At 33.6% G+C, this 22,343-nt stretch overlaps 1 protein-coding gene across 4 annotated transcripts in view; it reads right to left on the bottom strand.

Moving 5' to 3' along the window:
• Positions 1 to 22,343, bottom strand: part of NRK (Nik related kinase) — a 141,235-nt gene that overhangs the window by 29,654 nt on the left and 89,238 nt on the right. For 3 of the 4 annotated variants that reach the window (XM_065538739.1, XM_015444295.3, XM_015444296.3), the window contains exons 11-19: positions 21,570 to 21,745; positions 19,866 to 19,929; positions 18,283 to 19,438; positions 15,411 to 15,518; positions 12,900 to 12,967; positions 11,032 to 11,126; positions 8,384 to 8,481; positions 6,954 to 7,318; positions 5,290 to 5,626 (exon numbers count right to left, since the gene is read on the bottom strand). In XM_065538739.1, the coding sequence (XP_065394811.1) occupies positions 5,290 to 5,626; positions 6,954 to 7,318; positions 8,384 to 8,481; positions 11,032 to 11,126; positions 12,900 to 12,967; positions 15,411 to 15,518; positions 18,283 to 19,438; positions 19,866 to 19,929; positions 21,570 to 21,745 (2,467 nt within the window). The remainder of the gene's footprint in view (positions 1 to 5,289; positions 5,627 to 6,953; positions 7,319 to 8,383; positions 8,482 to 11,031; positions 11,127 to 12,899; positions 12,968 to 15,410; positions 15,519 to 18,282; positions 19,439 to 19,865; positions 19,930 to 21,569; positions 21,746 to 22,343) is intronic. The other variant, XM_045383340.2, reaches the window with a different exon arrangement.

The raw sequence follows: 22,343 nt of genomic DNA, 5'->3' as shown, positions 1-22,343 counted from the left end.
TTCTAAAATGATTCAGGCAGACAAGAAAAAAGAGAAAAGAAAAGAATAAAGAGAGCCTATAGAACTTATGGGACAACATTAAGAGGATGTATTTTTGAATTATGGGGTTCCAGAAAGATGTAAAGATGTAGAAAGCTTATTTAATAAAATAACAGCTGAAAACTTCCCACATCTTGGGAGAGATATGAACATCCAGATTCAGGAAGCTCAAAGGTTATCAAATACATTCAACTCAAAAAAGTCCTCTCAAAAGAAAATTACAGTAAAACTGTCAGAAGTCAGTGACAAAGAGAGAATACTAAGAACAGCAAAAGGAGAGTCTTATCACATACAAGGAAATCCCCTTTGGACTAACAGCAGATTTCTGAACAGAAACCTTACAAGCCAGGAGAGAATAGGATGATATATTCAAAGTGCTGGAAAAAACCCTGCTAGCCCAAAATAGTATTACCAGAAAAGCAATCCTTCAGAAATGGAGAAATAAAGCCTCTTCCAGATAAGCAAAAAGCAGAGGAATTCATCACCATTAGAGAGGTCTTACAAGAAATGCTTAAGGGAGTCCTACATCTGAAAGGAAAAAGACAATAACTACTATCATGAAAACATGAAATTATAAAATGTGTAAAGCAGGTATAGAAAGGTGAAATACAAATGAATCAAACCTTATTACTACAAAAGATTATATAACAACAAAGATTAACAATAAGAGAATAGAAAAAAAAGGATACACAAAACAACCAGAAACAGTTAACAAAATGACAGGAGTAAGTGTTCACATATCAATAATAAACTTGACCATAAACAGACAAAATTCTGTAACCAAACATATAGACTAGTAGAATGGTTAAAAAAGTAAAAAATAAAATAAAAAAATAAAAACACCCAATTATATGTTGCCTATAAGAAATTCATCTTACCTGTAATGACACACACAGATTGAAAATGAAGAAATGGAAAAAGATATTCCATGCAAACAGAAATCCAAAGCAAGCATGAATAGCTACACTTATATCAGATAAAACAGGTGTTAAAGTCAAAGGATGTAAAAAAGAGAAAAACACAGACATTATATTATGATAATAGGATCAGTTCAGCAAGAGGATATAATAACTATAAACACATATGAACCAAACACTAGAGTATCCAGATGTATAAAGCAAATATTATTGGATCTAAAGAGAGAGATAAACTACAATATAATAATAGTTGAGAACTTCAACACCTCACTCTCTGCACTGGACAGATCATCTATACAGAAAATCAACAAAGAAACATTGGATTTAAACTGCAGCATAGACCAAATGAACCTAACAGACATTTATAGAACATTTCATCCAACAGCTGCAGAATATACATTATTTTCATCAGCACATGAAACATTCTCTAAGACTGACCATATGTTGGGACACAAAACAAGTCTCAAAACATTCTTTTAAATCAACATTATTATCAAGTATCCTTTTTGACCAAAATAGAATAAACTAGAAATCAATAACCAGAGAAACATTCAAAACTGTAACAATACATGGAAATTTAAAATATATGCTCCTGAACACCAATTGGCCAATAAAGAAATTAAGAAGGAAATTAAGAAATTATTTGAAGCAAATGAATATAGAAACACAGCACACCAAAACTTATGGGATACAGTAAAAACAGTATTAAGAGACAAGTTTATAGCAATAAATGACTACATTAAAAAAGCAGAAAGAATTTGAATAACAATCTAATGATGCACCCCAATGAAATAGAAAAGCAAGAACAAACCAAATTCCAAATTAATAGAAATAAAGAGATAATAAAGATCAGAGCAAAAGTAAATGAAATTGAGACTCAAAAACAATACAGAAGAAATACAACATGAACATTTGGCTTTTTGAAAAGATAAACAAAATGGACAAACCATTAGCTAGATTAACTAACAAGAAAGTACAAAAGACCTAAATAAATAAAATCAGAAACAAAAAAGCAGACATCACAACTGATACCACAGAAATACAAAGAATCATAAGAGACTATTACGAAAAAATACACAGCACTATATTAGAAAATCTAGAGGAAATGGAGAAATTCCTGGACACATACAACCTAGCAAGATTGTACCAAGAAGAAATAGAAAGCCTGAACAAACCAATAATGAATAATGTGATTTAATCAGCAACAAAAAGTCTCCCAACATAGAAAAGTCCAGTACTCTATGGTATCAGTGCTACATTCTACCAAAGATTTACAGAGGAACTAATGTCGATTCTCAAACTATTCCAAAAAAGGTGAAGGGAAGGGAATTCTTCCAAACTCATTCTGTGAGGTCAGTATGACTCTGATCTCAAAACCAGATAAGGACACAACAATTAAAACAAACAAACAAACAAAAAACTACAAGCCAAGATCTCTGATTAAGACAGATGCAAAAATAATCAACAAAATACTAGCAAACTGAATCCAATACTATATCAAAAATATTATATACCATGATCGAGTGGGATTTATCCCAGGGATACATGAGAGATTCAGCATATGCAAATCAAGAAAGATGATACATCACATCAATGGAATCAAACACAAAAATTATATTATCATGTTAAAAGATACAAAAAAAAAAAGCATTTGATAAAATTCTACATTCCCTCATGATAAAAACTCTCGACAGTTTGGGTATAGAAGGAACATACCTCAAAACAATAAAGACCATATATGAAAAACCCACAGCTAACATCACACTGAATGAGAGAAAGCTGAAATTCTTTCCTCTAAGGACTGGAATAAGACAAAAATATCCACTTTCACCACTCTTACTCAACTTAGTTCTGGAAGTCCTAATCAGAGCAATTCGGCAAGAGAAGGAAACAGAAGACATCCAAATTGGAAAAGAGGAAGTCAAATAGTCTCTGTTTGCAGATGACATGATCTTATAAATAGAAAAACCTTTAACACCACCAAAAAATTCTTAGAATTGATAAACAAATTCAGTAAAGTTGCAGGATACAAAATCAGCATAGAAAAATCTGTAACATTTGTATATACCAACAACCTAGCTGAGAAAGAAATCACAAAAGCAACCCCATATACAATAGCTACAAAATAAAATACTTGGAAATAAATTTAACCAATGAGGTAAAAGATCTCTATAAGAAAAACTGTAAAACATGGATGAAGGAAACTGAAAAGGACACACACACAAAAGGAGAGGCACCCTATGATCATGGACTAGAAGAATTAATATTGCTAAAATGACCCTACTATCCCAAGCAATATACAAATTCTATGTATTCCTTATGAAAATACCAATGACATTCTTCACAGAAATAGGAAAAAAATCCTAAAATTTGCATGGAATCAAAAAAGACCTAGAATAGCCAAAGCAATCCTGAGGAAAAAGAACAATACTGGAGGCATCAGAATATCAGATTTCAAAATATATTACAAAACTACAGCAACCAAAAAACAGACCCACATACCAATGGAACAGTATAAAGGACCCATAAATAGATCCACATATTCATTTATCTCATTGTGGCTGATTTTTGATAAAGACATCAAGAATATTCATTGGGGAAAGAGCAATGTCTTCAATAAATGGTGCTGGGGAACTAAATATCCATAAGCAAAAGACTGACACTAGACCCCTATTTCTCACCATATAAAAAAAATCAACTCAAAATAGATTAGATACTTAAATGTAAGACCTGAAACTATAAAACTACTAGAAAATATAAGAAAATGCTTCTGGACATTGGTTTGGGAAAAATGAATAGGACCTCAAAAGCACAGGCAACAGAATAAAAAATAGACAAATAGAATTATATCACACTAAAAATCTTCTGCACAGAAAAGGAAATGATCAACAAAGTGAAGAAACAACCTGAAGAATGAGAGAAAATATTTGCAAACTATTCGTCCAACAAGGGGTTAAAATCCGGAAAATAAGAAACTCAAACAACTCAACAGATAAAAGCAGATAATCCAACATGCATACATATGTAACAAACCTGCACGTTGTGCACATGTGCCCTACAACTTAAAGTATAATAAAAAAGATGGGCAAATGATTTGAATAGACATTTCTCAAAAGAAGACATACAAATAACCAACAGATAGATGAAAACAAAAATTCAACATAGTTAATCATCAGGAAAATGCAAATCAGAGCCACAATGAGATATCATCTCATCCTAGTTAGAATGGTTATTATCAAAACACAAAAAATAAATGTTGGTGAAGATGTGGAAAAAAGGGAACTCTTATATACCGTTGGTGGGAATGTAAACTACTACACCCATAATGGAGAATGGTGTTGTGGTTCCTTATAAAACTACAAATAGAACTACCATATGATCCAATCATTCCACTACTAGGTACATATCTACAAAAAAGAGGAAATCAGTGTATCAAAGAGCTATCAGCACCTCCATATTTACTACAGTACTAATCACAATAGCCAAAATAGGGAATCAGCCTAAGCATCCATCAAGAGAGGAACTGATAAAGAAAACGTGACATATATACAGAAATAAATGCTATTTAGCCATAAAAAAGAATGAAATCTTGTGATTTGCAGCAACATGGATGAACCTGGACTCAATGTATGTTAAGTGAAATAAACCAGGAAGAGAAAGGTAAAAACCACATGTTCTTACTCATATGCAGGTGCTAAAAAATTGATATCACATAACTAGAGAGTAAAATAGTGGTTTCTGGAGGCTGGGAAGAGGAGTAGGGGAGAGTGATAGAGAAAGGCTGGTTAAAGGATCCAAATGTATGACTATATAGGATAAATAAATTCTAATATTCTATAGTACTGTAGGATAACTATAATTAACAATAATTCATTATATATTTTCAGATAGCTAGGAGAGAGGATATTGATTGTTCCCAACACAAGAAAACGATGAATGTTTGAGGTGATGGACATGCTAAATACCCTGATGTCATCATTACAAATTGTATATGTTAAAATATCACTCTGTACCCCATAAATATATACAATTATTATATGTCAATTAATTTTTTAAAATATTTTTTAAAAGCATGAGTCAAGAGACACTACCCCAAATATGTGATCTGAGTAATAAAGACAAACAAATAAGAGATTTTTGCCTTTGGAAGTAAATAGGAACCACGCAAATTAGAAGTAATAAGGATCCACCTACAAACCTATAATTAAAAATGTTTAAGGCTTTGTGGTATATGATTGAAATCTATTTGGAACGGCTGGAAATGCTACATGTCCCATGAAGAAACACATTTGCAATGAGAGGAGTTCAATCTGCTTTTCAAATGGTGCGTTACCTCCTGTAGATATTCAAAGTCCTGAGACACAGCTCTCTTCAATCCTGGACCACCTGTCTCTGAGCAATTTTCTTCTCCATTGGGTCCAAGGGCTCCACTCTCTTCACTGGTTCGAATGACTGCCTTATCTCCATCACCCCCACTGCCTTTTCTTTCACTGCCTATATTGGCTGCATGTTCTTCCTGATCTCCAGTGGCTGCATTGTCCTCACTGGCTGCACTTCCTCCATGGCTTCTATTGGCTCTATGGCTTCCATAGCCTCTGTAGGCTTCCTCTTTTCCACGACTTCCATCATAACCATCTTGCTTGCAGCTTCCATCTCTGCCATAGCTTGCCCTGATAACAAACTTCAATTAATGAAAGAAAGCCACGCAATAAAAACACATTTGGAAAGTTAGCAAGTAGAGCAGAATTAGGATGTGTCTTATACATATCTACCATGCCCAGGCTTGTCTTTGCTCTATGTGAACACTACTGGTATGATACAGGAAAGAAAAATGCCGCTACGTCTTGTCAGTCTTATGTAATGAATTAATGCCACAGCCGCCACCAATTTCCCAGATGCATTTGGATGGCAGAGGGAAGAGAACTTGTATTCTTTGTTAGGTGCATGTATTAGGTTAGCAGCAAGAATATGTAGTTTTTTTTCTTAAATATATACTATTTCATGCATTAGCAAGTTCACAGACACATGAATGATTAAGCCTATGTTTTTAGCTCAACCACAACATGATTAATTCTTCTTGCAATATATCTAGTTTGTATTCATTTCAACATCTGCCTTGATTTTCTAACATTTGTACTGACTGCTTTGCTACAGAACTTCATTGGTCTACTACTCCCAACAAGGAAGTTCAGCAATATAGACCTCATGTCTTGTGGAACTAAGTTATTTAATTGCCAAAAATACTAAGCTTAACAAAATGTGTCAATGCTCTCTTTTTGCATAGAAAACAAAATTAAACGTACGTGCCTGTGATAATTCTAAGAGTAAATTTATTTCATAATGGAATTCTTTTTTTTAATTTATTTATTATTATTATACTTTAAGTTGTAGGGTACATGTGCATAACGTGCAGGTTTGTTACATATGTATACTTGTGCCATGTTGGTGTGCTGCACCCATCAACTCGTGATAATGGAATTCTTGATAGACTTTTTTGGTTGAAAAAAAATCAAAAGAGCTCTTGGTAATTTCTCCACCAATTAACCAGATAAAAATCATCTTAAATGTATTATACATATGGTGATATCACAAAAGTTTGAGAAATGAATAGCTATGTTTGCAAATACCAAGACTTCATCTTAATGCTTGTTAAGTTACACACTTCCTTTGTTGTCTTTTCTCATACTCAGTATAGTTTTATAGAGTAGGATGATTCAGTGGCAGTAATTTTAAAAGAAACATCCAGACAATTCCAGTTATAAATTAATTATAAACTAATAAATACTTGAATGCTTATTTTAAAATACACAAATGACACAAAATTAGATGTTCTGCATTAGAACAATTTAAAATACATTATTGACCATCAAACCATTTACCAAAATGCAAGTGAAATTAAGTCAATCTCTTGGTAATAAATTTTGAAAATAAACCAAAGATGCAAATAGCTCTGCAGTCATAAAACATGGACAGTATAAGTAATTTTAAAAAACCAACCTTGGACAACTAGGTGCCTCATAATAACTATTATTTACATCATCAACAGACTTATTGTTGTCATCATCATGGTCTTTACAAACATCATTAACCTGATCAACCTGGTTATCCAATTCATCATTGCCATTGGTATGATCATAGGTATCTTCATAAGTATCATTAGACTCATCATCATCATCACCATCAGTATCAGCACCGGCATCATAGAGTTCAACATAATCACCATCCTCTTCAGGTGGCTGAACGACAGGTGCAGGAGTTAACCAATCATTCCGGAAGATTTCAGAGAGTGCATTATAGCCTACCCATTCGTTTGTCAAGTATACAGGGGGTGATATTTTTCCTACTTTAAATCCATCTGGAACCTGTGTGCACAAGAAAGGTTAATGTAGTCTCTAGTAGCCTTTAATTTTCTTCTAGATTGGAAAGTTTCCAAGCTGACAACATTTTGAAATACATTTTAAATTGAAACAAGGATGTTCACTCACTAGATAGAGCCAAAATTTTAGTGAGGATGAGATGTCAAAACCCAAACATCAGACTGTGATTATTAGTGGATCACATAGGGCAAAATAAACTCACTTAAAAAAATTACCCATACTTGTCGGCTCAGGAGTGGACATTTGCTTTTGATGCTGGAGAGAACAGGTGATCTGATGCTCTTTAAAAATGGTAACTTTTGTTACCATTTTGTTTTACCTTTTGTTTTATGCCCTGACATTGGGATTAACACACAGCTCTTGAAATTGATATGTTAATTTCCCAGCACTGGTTTTACGTGCCATGGGTTGTCTTAAAGGATCTCAAACACTTCCAAAGTGCGAATTAATCTAAATCCATCTTTTAAGTATGGTATGTATCATTTAACAACTTTTGGGCAATCTGGAAGGGATGTGTGTATGGTAGCATAGAGGTAATTACAAAATTGAAATAGAATAATCTGAAAGCCCATTGCATTAGGACAATTTAAAATCTGCATTAGAACAATTTAAACATGTTCACAAAGAGTTAGAAGACTTTTTGTTTATGCCATCAGAGGACACTCTGTTTTTTACTAAATGTCTGATATTTATGCATTGCCTCATCACTCAAGGATTGCTATTAAAAGTTGGACATCTAACCTGTACCCCTTAATCTGAGATTAGGTTTTACAAATAGCTTTTTATTACTACTCTCCCAGACATGTTCTAAATGACACAAGAATGTGAAAATAAAATATTCTCTGATTGGTTAAGTGTTTTCCCATTTCAATTTTAATTTCTAAATTTTGTGTTCTATGTATTGACAAAGCAATGAGAATATATCTTTAAAATATTAATTAAAAAACTAAACTCTTTAACCTTTCTCTCAAGTGAAGGTGAGAATGTGTAAGTCAAAACAAATGAAAAATAAAAAAAAATAGACATTAATGTGTTAAGATGGAAACTTACATGGATGTCAACCAGCAACTTCTGATCAATAGTAGAATAAGGTGGTGATGACTGAGACCTCCTTCCAGTCACAGGTCTCTTTTCCTCAGAAGAAGATTCTATGGAATGCCAAAAATACATTAGTAACAATGGTGATTACAGTCATTGTCTTCATTTGTATAGTGTATCAGTTAAATCCCTTATTTTTTTTCTGTTTTTTTTTTTTGTCATTTTTATGATTCCATTCAGGAAATATCACCTGAAAATTCTCATGGGGCCAGGATCTTAAATTCTCTTTTCAGGGGTATTAGCAGGGGTTCAAGTTTTCTTCCATCTGTAGACCTACATGGCTGCTCTGTTTTCAATATTAAGTGTACACTTGCCAAATATCTCTATCTATGTAAGAAGATACATGGTCCGAATGATAGCCAGGTAGACACATTTTTAAAAAATGTATCAACAGTAGGAAGGGCTGGGAGTACCACTGGCTTCACATACTGACCAGTAGAAAAAAAGCCCAACAGTGTATTTATCAGAAGATGATAGATCAGCCAAAACTCTCAAGAGGAGAGTTCATTCTTCAATCTTAACCCCCACAAATTTCCACCCAATGATATATCCAGATGTATTTCAATACAGTTGTGGAGTGAACTACTGAAAAGAGATAACACCCCTTTCTATAAAGCTGGGAACCTTTCTATAGTAGCAATGTACAACAAAACTTTCTGCAGTGATAGAAATTTTCTCTATCTGAACTGTCCATTAACAGTAGTCATTAGTCACCCATGACTACTGAGCATTTGAAATGTGGCCAGTATGCCTGAGAAATTGACTTTTAAATTTTATTTAATTTTCATTTTACTTTTTATTTTAATAGCTACATGTGGCTAGTTGCTACCACAATGAACAGCTCAATTCTATAGTGTAAATATTTCCATTTAAAATACAAATGTATCTGGTTTGGAGATTAGGTTTTATTTTTGAGTTGTGGTATGGTGAATAACCCCTGTGATTAAAATACAGTGAGAATATTTAACAGGCTCAAAATTCAGGTCTGGGTGAGTGTACTTAGAAAAAGCTTCACTAAGAGAAAACTCAGTTCCCTGTTTAATGTTTTTGTGTGCGTAGATTTTCAAGATAAATACTATTGTCCCTCTTATTTTCAGTCTTGGTATACATAGCCAAAGTATAGATACTGCAACTCCAAAAGACATATATTTATTTGCAAATACTGCTGTCCTTTGAGAACATTACACCGAACACATGCTAAAATTTGTGCCCCCATCTTCTGGCACTATTGTACTTGTGCTTTTTTTTTTTTTTTTTTTTTTTTTTTAAGGAAACCATTTTCTTTTAAGTCTTTTGGTATGTTAGTAGACCAAATAAGTTCAAGTGACTGCACTAAGATTTTGACACAAATTTGTAGTAAGGTGCTCTGAGATTTCCTCCATGATAAAGCATGTAATTTCATGGGAATATCAAATGGTCTGTGTAGCATAAACAATAAAATAAAATAATTTTGGAACTGAAAAGACATTTAGCTATTATCTGCACAGATGCCTTCTCCCTTCTATCAATGTTATGACTGCTTTGGGATCTAATCCAGAATTTCCTTATTTCAAAAACGTCACATGAATAAACCTTACATTTTTAGTTGTTTGCCCAGTATTAGTAAAATTAGCCATAGTCAAGCCAGAAAGAAAACACTTTGGGGAAAAATTTTTAAAAGTGTGCTTTTCACTCAGGCTTATCTAATTTTCACAACATAGTATTTGTGTATGAGAGGACAGTGCTATTTAAAAGAATTCTGCCTTCGTCTGAGTCACTTAAGAAGAATAATGTGTTTTTAAGTTTTGATCTCCAAATATTCACTTTTCAAAAAGTGAAGTACATCTGTATCATTTTTATTATTAACATTAAAAAAAATCAGTATGCTACGTTTTTACATATGACTCAGAGACTCAATCAGCCATTTTTCCCTTGCTTAACTTACCTGGATTGCTTAAAACTGGATAATGCCAGATTGCATGATCTATGACACAACTTTTGGCTTTGTTTACCCTAATATTTCACAAATCTATAATTCATTTAAATTCTCTCAAAAGCACATCTTAAATAGTTTTTTGAAATTCACATCACGACTTTTGAAGTTATTTTCTATGATTTGATAGATTAATTGTTCATGTATTTTGAGTAAAACCGTCACTCTGTAACATTTAGGGATATTTATTAGATATTGTCCGATTTTGGAGAGGTGAAGTAACCAATTGATAAATGAAACACACACTCACAACACCTCCATACAATATTCTAATTGCTGCCTATAAATTTTAGACTGCTGGAGAGGCCTCTCTCAAGTTCCTTTACCATATTTTTCTTACGTGGTATAGAAACTTAATAAAGTTGACTCCCCCCGCCTCCTTAGACACATTCCTAACTGCTACCCAACAAAAAGAAGAAATTTCAGAAAAATTGTTTTCCATTTCTTAAAGGCCACCACTGACCACCCAATTGCCAAATACAATGGCTTTCAGGTCCTAATCCTACTTGGGCTCCCTGACACTTTTGATTCATTCCTTCTTGAAATTCTTCTTTCTTGACTTCTGAAATATAAATTGTTAAACAGTAGCTCTGTGTTTTGCCCACGGAAATTTTGTGCTTTGAATCACCTGATGCTGCCAGCCAATTCTGACGATTTTGCGAACTCCTTTGTCTGATGTCAATGGGCTTCTGAGCTTGTTCCAAAAGAGACCGCTGAAGAACGCTAATGAAAAGACAGAAAAGCATGTGCCATGTCCTAACATTCATAAAGGATATGTATAACTCAACATAAAGTCCAACAAAAAGTTTTGTTTAAACATATGGGTAATATATCAAACTGAAAAAGAAGTATAGCTTAAGTAATAATTTCCAATTTCCATTTTCCCCCAAACTTGCTATTTTGTCTAGAATAGAGTAATAATTTCCAAAATAAGAAAAAATATGTTTCCATAGAGTGTATGTTTCCTTTATATATATATTAATTTCTAAAAATTTCTATAAGCTTTTAAAGCTAATATTGACAATATTTTTACCTGAGTAACACAGCAATAAACATAACCTTATAGTGTATGTGAGTATTTTAACATAATAAACAAGTTACTGCTATGTCATATATTCTATTGTTATTATCCACATTTTTAAATGCTTGAAATTCATATTCTTAACGTCCCATTCCTGATTTAAATAGCTACACTGACAGACAAATAAAGCACTTTCATTCTTACTATTCAAATTTAAAGAATATTTAAAGAGTTGTTTGGACTAGTGCTGCTAAATTTTACAGTTATTTTGATATTTCTATATGGGAAGGACTTTGGTTACTGATTTAGGCCTGGAACAGACAAAATTCTTTCCATGGCCCCAAATTTCAGAAAAGACTTGAGTTTCATTTAAGTTAACTTCATAAATTTAACTATATTTAAAGGCAATGTATTTGTTATTCATAAATTCAAAATCCTTTTGTAAAGTGAACAATTACTCTGAGTTTAACATCAAGTATGGATTTTCTATATTGGATTTTATTAAAGTCATGTTCCATGACACCAAAACCAACTACTCAAAACTAAACTGCTTTCTTTCCTTTGAGGTCAGATCAACCATGACAATCCATTCATTGAGTGCAGAGAAAAAGAAAGTTCCCAGTCTTGCTTTACAATTTTTCAAGATTTCTGCACTCCAGTTAAATCTAAAGACATAATTGTGTGTGGTTTTTAAAGTAATGAAGCAGGAAAATATATACTACATAACATTAATTGTATGCCATCTGACCATACTGTCCAATATCTTGAATATAGTGAGTGTTCAATAAATATTTACTAACTGAATCAATATAGGCTAAGTTCTCTCTATTGTGAGTTGGGGCTGGAGAGGGTGTGATTTTCTTTAAAAATCTACCTTAAAATTTGGTTTTAAAATATAACAGAATGCATACAATATCTAAAATATGGAATGTGATCTTTGAAAATTACTGAAGATCAATATTACAAAGATTAAAAAATACAGTGACTGGTATCAATATTATATATGATATTTTATTTATATAATGTTGAGTTTTAGATTTGATTTTGACTATAGGACATTTTTAGGCTTATCCATTCTGTGGCATTAGCTTCTGAAGTTAAAGATAATTGGTGTGTGTGTTTTATCATGCAGCACATGTATGAAAATTCACTTGAAATTTCATGTCTTTTTATCATCGACTACTAATTGAATACTGTCAAAGTATTTGTTGTTATTGTTTCTTTTTAAAATTGTGAATCTTGCCATCTATTTATCAAACTAAATATCACAGACACTGCAGTATGACCAAATATGAAAGATATAGGTAATGGGTCATTGCAGTTAAGGTTTTAAATGTGGGCCAAGAAAGTCAATGGTGATGATGTTGTCACGGATATTTTAGTTGACTTCACAAAATGTGGTATCAATGAAATAATTTTTAATTTTCCATTTGATAATTATGAATAATTTTAATATAGAAATCAAAGACACATACCTTGAAGAGAACTCGACATGATGTGCATGATCCTGGTTGTTAGGCACAGAAGGGGATCTCTCTTGAACCTTAAAGACACAATGCAATACTTCAGTAGAATTCTTGATCATAAGTTGTTCTGAACTATTAATTTGTGGGAAAATGCCTGTTTTCATATATATTTTCCTAAAATCTAACATAAAATATATTTTTAATAAAGAGATTCTATTTTATAATTACTTATAACATTAGACTTGCTTAACCATAATTTCTGATGGTATATTTGATCTTTAGTATAGGAACAGATTCTGGAGCTCATATAATCAAAATCTTAATTTATTGTTGAGGAATCTGTAGCCTAAAGAGGAAAAATGACTTTTCTAAGAATTTTATGTCAAGTCAAGGGAACATCTAAAATCAGAATGCAGGTCTCCCAACGTCTAATTTAATGTTCTTTCCATGTTATCACATTGCTTTTTATATCAAGTTTAAACTTCTCACTCAGAATTTAAGTTCTAATTCTTACACACTCATCCTTTTATGCTAACCCTAGATTTTCAAAAGCTGTCACACACACATACATATATTTCATTAAAATCTCTCTAGTCAAAACTGTCCCCTCTTTAAGAAAGTATGTTTTTCTGCTTTACAATTTGACTGTACTATCATAGTTAGTGTTCCAAGTACTGTTTCAACTCTAAATAGATTAATCTGCATTTTACTAATCATACAATCATTGAATGTAGCCAAATACTCAAGAAAGGGTGCGTATAATAAGCCAGCTTCCATCAATGGAGGAATTTTACTTACTGCCAACATTGGTAGACAGGGCCAGGGAATGTTGCCTTGCCTCACTAAGTCTTGTATCACCAGGTTTCTACTCAAATAAGTTTCAGCTGCCCAAAACATAGGTCATTCTGACATGCAATAAGGCAGTCATACTAGATTCTTTAAAAAGGAAATTTAAGTGTGTTACTTTTTTAATCTAGCATATTCATGCTGATAAACTCATTCTATACTTTCTAGAAACTAGAGTAGCCTTAGTACATTATTTTTTCTTTATGAAGTGACTTATCAAGGCTCTCTCTACACTCTGAGAGACAGGTAGGTAAGGGTAAGCATCTGCCTATTTTTTTTCCATTTTCAATTGATATAATTGGTATCATATGACCCAGTCTGGGACTTTTGGTTTATGAAGCTGATCTTTGGAAGTTTATTGACACTACTATTAATCTACAAAAAGATTGTTTTAGATGGCTGGCTATTAGGAATACTGGCTATGATGATGATGCTTCCTTGTCTAGACAAGAAAACCTACAACTCTGGCCTCACCAATATATGTACTAAATAGTATACTATTAATATAGTCATGAAAACGGAAGTCAAAGTGGACACTAGGACTTAATTATTCTTATAATTGTAAAACAAAACAAAACAAAACACAGATTAAATGACCCAGACCCTGTCACAAACTGCATCCCAGACCAGAGCTAATCAAGGAAAAAATATTTGTGTGTTTGTGTTACAAACTGAAACTGCCAGCATTTTTCATGTACAATATTTTTGCTTAAAGAAAGACTGACAAACTATGATTATTCAAACTCTGGGTATTTGGTAGACATTTTATTTTTAATGAATAAAGTAAACCTGTCAAGTTAAGGAGAAAAAACACATGCTACAATTTAGCAATGATAAAATTTGAGCTTACAAAGGAAAATTAGAATTTTCAAACATATCTGCCACCAAGCATTTGACAACTTAACAATACTCTTAAGTAACTTTTATGATGTACTTGATGGTAACATTAACAAATGCTGTTTTTTGATATTGTATAATGAAACATATAAATGTCTGGGAAGATCTACATACAAAGTAAGCTAATATTTTCCAACTGACCAATGCATGAAGTTAAAAATCATGCATAAAACAAAACATCTATTTATAGCATAAGATAGACAAATTGAGTTTTATTATTAACTGAATATACAACATTTCATTGATATGGTTTTAGATTCCACTTCTCTAGTTTTGGTATATTATTCAATAATTTACTCAATTATCTAAACAATCTATGAAAATTGTCCCTTTCCAACTACCTATGTGTGAGAAGTCAGCTTTTATTCGTATACTTCAACCAAAACAACACATGGCAACAGATTGAATGCAGAAGCACATGTGAGAATCCAGCTGTCTTTCATTAAGCAAGATAGATTTAACAGACTTACAAAAATGTAAAACAATGTCAATCTCTCTAAAATTTTGTTTTGGGAAAATACAGGTTTTTCATTAAAAATGTGTTCTTATGTTAACATGTAATAGTTTCATTACTTTTAAATGAATTAATATTTTAAATGTTTTTCAGTTTTAACTTTTAATAAATTAAATATCATATGACACAATCCATGTAGTAAATGAAAGCTTTTTGAGGTCCTCATTGTTTAAGAGTATAAAGGGACACTGAGACCAAAAAGTTTAAGAACCACTGTTCTAGGTTCTTACTAATGTCATAACAACTCATATTGAAAAATTCACCTCAATTTTTTTAGGATTTGAAATGTGTGGCTGCAATGGCTCCATTTGGACTTCAGCCTGAATCGAATGAAATACTTCATCATTGTCTGATGATTCATCTTCTTTGTCCTTTGAAGTAAAAAGGAAAGTAACTGTTTTAATTGCTGTTAAAATGCAAGTGATAGGAACAACTTCATCATCTTAATGTTGAGTTGTTCATATGTATTATATAATATATAATTTAAAACAATACACAATTTAAAAGAACAATATCCAAATACTAAAAATGATTTAAATCAGTAGTTTCTAATAGTATTTGGTTCTGGATCCCTTTCAGAATCTGAGAAATGCTATAGACTGTCCACAGAAAATTGCATATAGACACACCTATTATGTATATTTTCTGGTGGATTGCTGACCTCCTGAAGTTCATCTACAGGGTCCAGGTTAAGAATCTGTGGCCTAAAACTTGATTAACTCATAACACCAAACTAACTGTCACATTTAGCAAGCTATTATAACTTCAAAGTTTGGTCTTCCTGAGCAATGGAAGATCTGTAATACAGTGGTGCAAATATTTCTCCCTAATTGAGCTCTAGGAGTTTAGGAAACTGTTTTCTCCTTTAATCCAATCAATATTATCTCTTCAACTGAAAGATTAATAAAAATGCATTTTTTGTTTGTTTCTTGCTGGTGACTTAAAGCACCCACCTATGTCTCTCAACTCTAATAAAATTTCAGGTATTATGAAAGATCTGTGACTTTGACTATATTATCAATAATTTTCTTTTCCTTTATATTTTCTTCAATGACCACATATAAAGATATAAATGCTTGTACAAGAGCCTAGAGTCATGAGATTGGTAACTATTATTTATTGACTTTTAAAATTTTTAGAATGGCTTTCAACATGTATGTTTAAAACAATAAATGACAATAAGTATGTGCCATGCTGGTATTACTGAATCTTTCAGAGATCAATGAAAGTCTTATTCATAAATGCGAAACCCATTAGATCTAATTGATTACTAGGGCTCATCAAAAATAATCATTAGCGTTTTAGATGAGCTAGTTTTTGCCAAATGTCACCATTCTAGACTTAAACCTCCCCTTTCTCCATCTAGTTTATTGCCCTTTATAGTTCCCTTTTTCTCTGAGAGCTAGACATCCATTTTCCCTTTTGGGCCTTGCTTCTCTTGCTGTTCCTACCTTTTCTCATGTTAAACATGTCAACAAATTAGCATTTGTTTAATTGGTTCAATGTGCACAAACTCAAAGAATTTCTTACATAGATACTCAGATAAAATTCATTTGTAATTACTGCAACGATTATTATTAGGTAAATAGATGTGGATAAAAGGGTATAAGTTAGGATCATCACAATGATTCCTTTTACACAAATGGATGTGGGGAATATTAGAAAACAACTGCTCCCCTAATCTTATCTAACTTCATTAATTTGTTATCAAGCCCATAATTCTTCATTATCAGTTGAGACCTACCAGATTAAATTCAATAACTCCAGGAAAATCATATTCACTTTTTATTAAATGATTTTTGAAACAATTACGTTTTAGTGACTGTTCCTAGATAAAATGGAATTTGATATACTGTAATCTACATTTCTAAAGGGTACAGATGAAACCACCCTTATTAACTTATAAAATTAATCACAGAAGAAGAGAGGGGAAGGAAAAAAATATACCAAGTTTGCAGCACGTTTAGCATTAATCTTTAGGTCAGCTTGCTCTCTGACCTCCTTCCTCAATAGATGTTTGTTGCCTATTTTCCTAGAATCACGTAGACCTTGTTGCAACATCATCATTCCCCTTAACTGCTCTGTAGATAACAACTTGAACATTATGAAATGTTGTTTTCCCTTCGAGATATTTTTTCAGGTCTTGCATACTAGTGAAACTATTGTCAATCAACTGGTTTGAAGGACCCCACTGACGCCAACTGGTCTGAAGGAGCCCACAAGAGGCTGACTCACCAAAAAATGCAGTTTCCACATCCCGATGATTTCAAGGACCATCAACCTTACCCTGACCAATCAACAACTCCAATTATCTAACACTTCACCCTCTACAATCCCCTTAAAAACCCCAACCCAGAACTCCTCCAGGAGATGGATTTGAGGGTCTCCTCCCCACCTCCTCACTCCATGCCCTGCTGATCATTAAACTCTTCTCCTGCTGCATCCCTGATGCATGTGTACTTGGTCTGTTACTATGCAGTGGGCATACGAACCTGTTGGTCTTATAACACAGAGAATAATTTGTAAATTGTTTCATGTTCTGTGAAGCCACATAATTGATTAATTATGTAAAACGGGCAGCACATTAGTGAAACAAGTCATAAATATGGTAACCATATACAAAATATTTTGGAAACTGCTTTGCCTTCTCATTTTAACCTTGATTTAAACATCCTGTAGCACAAAAATGAGTGTAATTCAGTTAGTATAGTTCAGCATTCTATTGGAAGAAAGAATAAACTAACTTAAAGGTTAGAGTAGCAAAAGCAAATTTTGTTTTGTGCTTATTTTTGATGAGTTATCTTTGAAATTTTAAGTTATGAAAGTAATTTTTAAAGATCCAAAATAGTAATTTTAAATGTGCATTTGTTGACACTTTATTAGATAAAGAATAATAGGCAGAAAACTAATAATTAAAGCTATATTTCAGTAGAGATATTGAAAAATATTTTTCTCATATTTAGTCACAATTATCTAGAAATTTCAGGAAAATTTATTTGAAGTACAAATTATTTATCTTCTGTGGAACACAAGGAATATTTATTTCATTTGGTTTTATTGAGAAAAATCATCAGCATGAGCTATCACATTTTCTCCTCATTTTTGACTCAGAGTAAAAATATCAAAAATTCTTACTTTATCAACTTGTCTCAATTCTTCCTCATGCTGATTAAAGATATCTTCCCATCTGCGTTGGCGCCTTCGCCTGCGGGCTTCTAAATCTGAGAGTTCAAGCTCTTCAGGTCTCCGTGATGACTTTGCCCTGAACCTCTTTGGTGATAGTCTTTTTGCCAGTGCTTGCCTCAGAGTAGAAACTTTTGATTTTTTCTCCCGTGCCTGTTCTGGTTGTGAGTAAAACCTATTTGATGACAGATTTTCCATCAGGGTTTGCAACGGACCAAGTGGCTTTGAGTTATTTGAGTTTGGTGCTCGAAGCAAGTCTTTTGATAGTCCCTCTATCAGTGCTTGAACTGAGCCAATTGCCTGTGGGGGTTCTAGTGTCCAAGCCTGTGCCTGAGGTGATCTTTCAGTTTGACCCTCTACTGGAATGAGCACCTGAGTATCCAAATGTAGTGGCAACAGCACATGGTGATCCTGTGATAGCAGGGGCAGGAATATCTGGGCATTTACTCGTAATGACTCAGGTTCCTCTGCCTCAGTCTCTGCCTGTGCAGGCTCAGCAGCCTGTTCCCGTACCTCTGGCTGTTCAGGTTCCTGGTTCTGCTCCAGCTCTTGTTCAGGCACCTGGTCGTGCCTCTGCTGTTGTTCAGGGGTCTGGCCCTGCCTTTGTTGTTCAGGTACCTGATCTTGACCCTGAAATTCCTCTGGTACTTGGTCCAGATCTTGTGGTTCTGATGTCTGGGTCTGGGCCTGCTGCTTTTTGGATACCTGGGCCTGTACCTGCAAAAGCCTAGGTGCCCTAACCTGTGCCTGTAGTGGCATGAGCACCCTGGCTGCCCTCCGTAGTCGTGGAGGTGCCTTAATCTGCATTTGTAGAGGTTTAGAGGCCTTAGCCTTCACCTGAGCCTGTAGTGGCATGAACACCCGAGCTGCCCCTTGTAGTCGTTGAGGTGCCTGAGCCTGCCCCTTTAGAGGCCCAGGTGCACTGTCCAGGGCCTGAAGTGGCATGAATACCCTGGCTGCTCCCTGTAGCTGCTGAAGTGCCTGGACCTGTGGCTCTTCTCGATCAGGAAGCCACCTTGGCTGAGAGGGTTCTCCATGCAGGACTCTAAGTGGTCTGCATCTGCTGCTGGTTGGCAATCTCAGAAGCTCATGAGTGCAAGAGGGTCCTCTAAAATAAACACACAAATTATTGGCATACAATTAGAATTTTTAGTGGAATGGAGTCATTCAGGGGCATTGTTTTTACTTTAAAAGATGGACATTTTCTGCAATGAAGATATCTCTAGTAAACCTTTCCGAAATCATTCCCTTAATGTCTGAAATATTCTGCAGGTAACATTTGTATTACTAATGTATTCAATTATTAATGAAATCTGATATCTACTTGATCATTCACTTGCCAGATATTAAGGAGTCTTTGGGTAGTAATAAAGAATTCTCCTCACATTTTCACTCAATATCTCTTAAAAACAGAGATTTGTTATTTGTTGTATCAGAAAGAATTAAGTCTTTCTGAGTCAAAGGCAACAGTATGGAATCAACTGCCTTATGTGAATTGCTATCATCAAATTATATATGCAATTTGTGGAACGCACCTGAATCTTCTCATGGTGTACTGTTCCTTAATAGCTTCTTCTCTTTCAAAGATCAAAGGTATTCCTTTTTTTATGAAAGAGAAAAACATAATGCATAAACAGTCAGCAGATAAGCATGTTATCCACTTTAGTCAAGTTGTTCCCTCTGCTTCTCAGGATGTGGAGTGATTTACAAGGGCAAGAAGGTAGCCCTTCAGACGTACTTGGTTTGTGATGTAGACCATATTCTAGTTTCTAGGCCCACTTTTGCAGCACAATATAGCTATTGCATGCAGATTAATTTCTCTGAACAGAGAAAAGAAAATTTAGCAATCTGATTTCTGCAATTCTAAAGAGAAAGAAGAGAGAATGTGACAAAGGGAGAATGAGACAAGAGAAACTCTAAATAATGGTAAGCAAAACTTAAAGCTGTGGGCTCTAGATGTAAGGACTTTATGGCTTGAGACTGATATTTGGTCTTTTCAATGAGAAAGCAAATTCTTAATTCTGTGTTTTACACTAAACACATTGAAAACTTTCAGCTTCTTTCCTATCAGCTGTACTACGACTACTGAAATATAGAAGCTTACAAACAAGAGTTTTCTTCTGAATTTCCTGTATTAAAATGTTTAGAGCAACTATATTTATATCTTTAGTGTAACTTCCATATACATGGAACTTTTCCTACAGGTAACATTTCGGAAATTTTGCAACTCTGGAAACTAGCAAATTACCAAGTAGATGTGTGGTTTTCCTGAACCCATTTGAAACTGGCTGGCCTCTGTAATGTTGGTTCAATAACTTCATTACCACAGGCAAATAAATTAATTCTTGCTGCTCCTTGCCTCAAAACATGATACATGTACAGATACAACAAGCCCCACTGCAGTCAATCCCACAGCTGATCTGAGGATGCCTGTTTTTACAAGTTTTCCCTTTTACATTCCATTGTTACTCTCAACTCTGCCTATGGTCTGCAAAGTCAAATGTGGAATATGTAACATAACATATAAAGTTAGAACTTCCCAGGGGCTTCTTCTGGACTTGGTGAAAATCCATTCAGGCACTTTTGTTTTTATTTATTTTTTTTGAGGCAGCATCTTGTTCTGTCACCCGGGTTGGAGTGCAGTGGCACAATCTTGGCTCACTGCAAATCCTGCCATTTTTAACAGAAGTTCACTTTTATTAATAGACAGAAGTTTATGTTTATTTGTATAAATTAGTTCCTTTATATTTTATATTTGGATTTAGTACATAAAACAAGCTTTATATGATGCACAAATACTACTTCAAAATTAGCAGTCAATAAATGGTTAATTATAAATCCATTTATCTCTTGTAGAGTCAAAATGCCAGCTGAAAAAAACAGTAAGATATACATTTTTATCTTTTATCTTTTATTTATTTTATTTAGTTACTTAAAATTGGCATATCACAAAATTTTATTGGATGCTTTCAAGGTCTTCGTAAATATGAACATTTGCCAGGTGAAACTGGCAAGAATTAGTAACTATACACACACAGACACACACACACATACACACACACGCATGTAAGAGATAATCAAATAAGAGCACATGGCATATTAATGGAAAAACTAAATATCGAAGGCCTCAGAAGTTTTACTTTCAATCTAATTCTTAAACAAATATTTTTTTCCTGGAAACAATACATGAATAAACTCTGAATATTCATTTCAGTAAAATAAAACTTCACAGATTCTACCTTTTTTCTGTCTTTTTTTAATGATTCCAGTAAGATGCCTCGTTAATGACTCAACAACGTGTCGTTCATTTTTTATTTCCCGAACAAATGGGTGATGAAGCATGTTTGCAGAAGTAGGACGAAACAGGAAATTTTTTATCGTACACTTTTCCATGAAATTGTGGAACTTACGGGACCTAAAAAATGAGTCAAAGAGAGAAAAAATGTGTTCTCAGGCCTGCCAGACCTCTTCCCACCACTACCCACATGCCTCTTTGAAAATCCTATTTGGAGAGAGTTGCCTTTAGGTATTATTGTCTTTTCAATTGCCAAATATCCTGCAGTTTAGCAACATACATTATAAAGTGAGGCCATTTAGACCTCAGAAAAAGAAGCAAGAGTAGTCAATAGCATATTCCATCTAAATTACAGTAGAAATTTCAATGAGTTAACTGTATGTACTTGGTAAAAACTCAAGTGCAGATATGATGATTAAATAGTTAATGTGATATATGAGTCTGCAAGACTAGATTGATTGGCCCACAGCAGTCATATTCTGTATTTTTCATTTGACTATACACAGTTTTAACTACAGAGGAATGAATATAATGATGTAAAAAGAGGGTGCTAAAAGCACCAGGACTAACTAATCTTGTAAAATGACCCATGAAAATAGATGTGGCCATAAAAATTGAACCCATGGAAAGGGTTAAATTGAATTTCAATGCAGAATGTTAGCAATCAAATCATAGTCACCACTTCTACCAGGGAAAGCAATAAAAACTAACAATAAAC

Source organism: Macaca fascicularis, chromosome X, assembly GCF_037993035.2.
Source record: "Macaca fascicularis isolate 582-1 chromosome X, T2T-MFA8v1.1".
Lineage (NCBI taxonomy): Eukaryota > Metazoa > Chordata > Mammalia > Primates > Cercopithecidae > Macaca > Macaca fascicularis.
The sequence above is the reverse complement of the archived record's forward strand: the minus strand, read 5'-3'. Positions and strand labels throughout refer to the sequence as shown.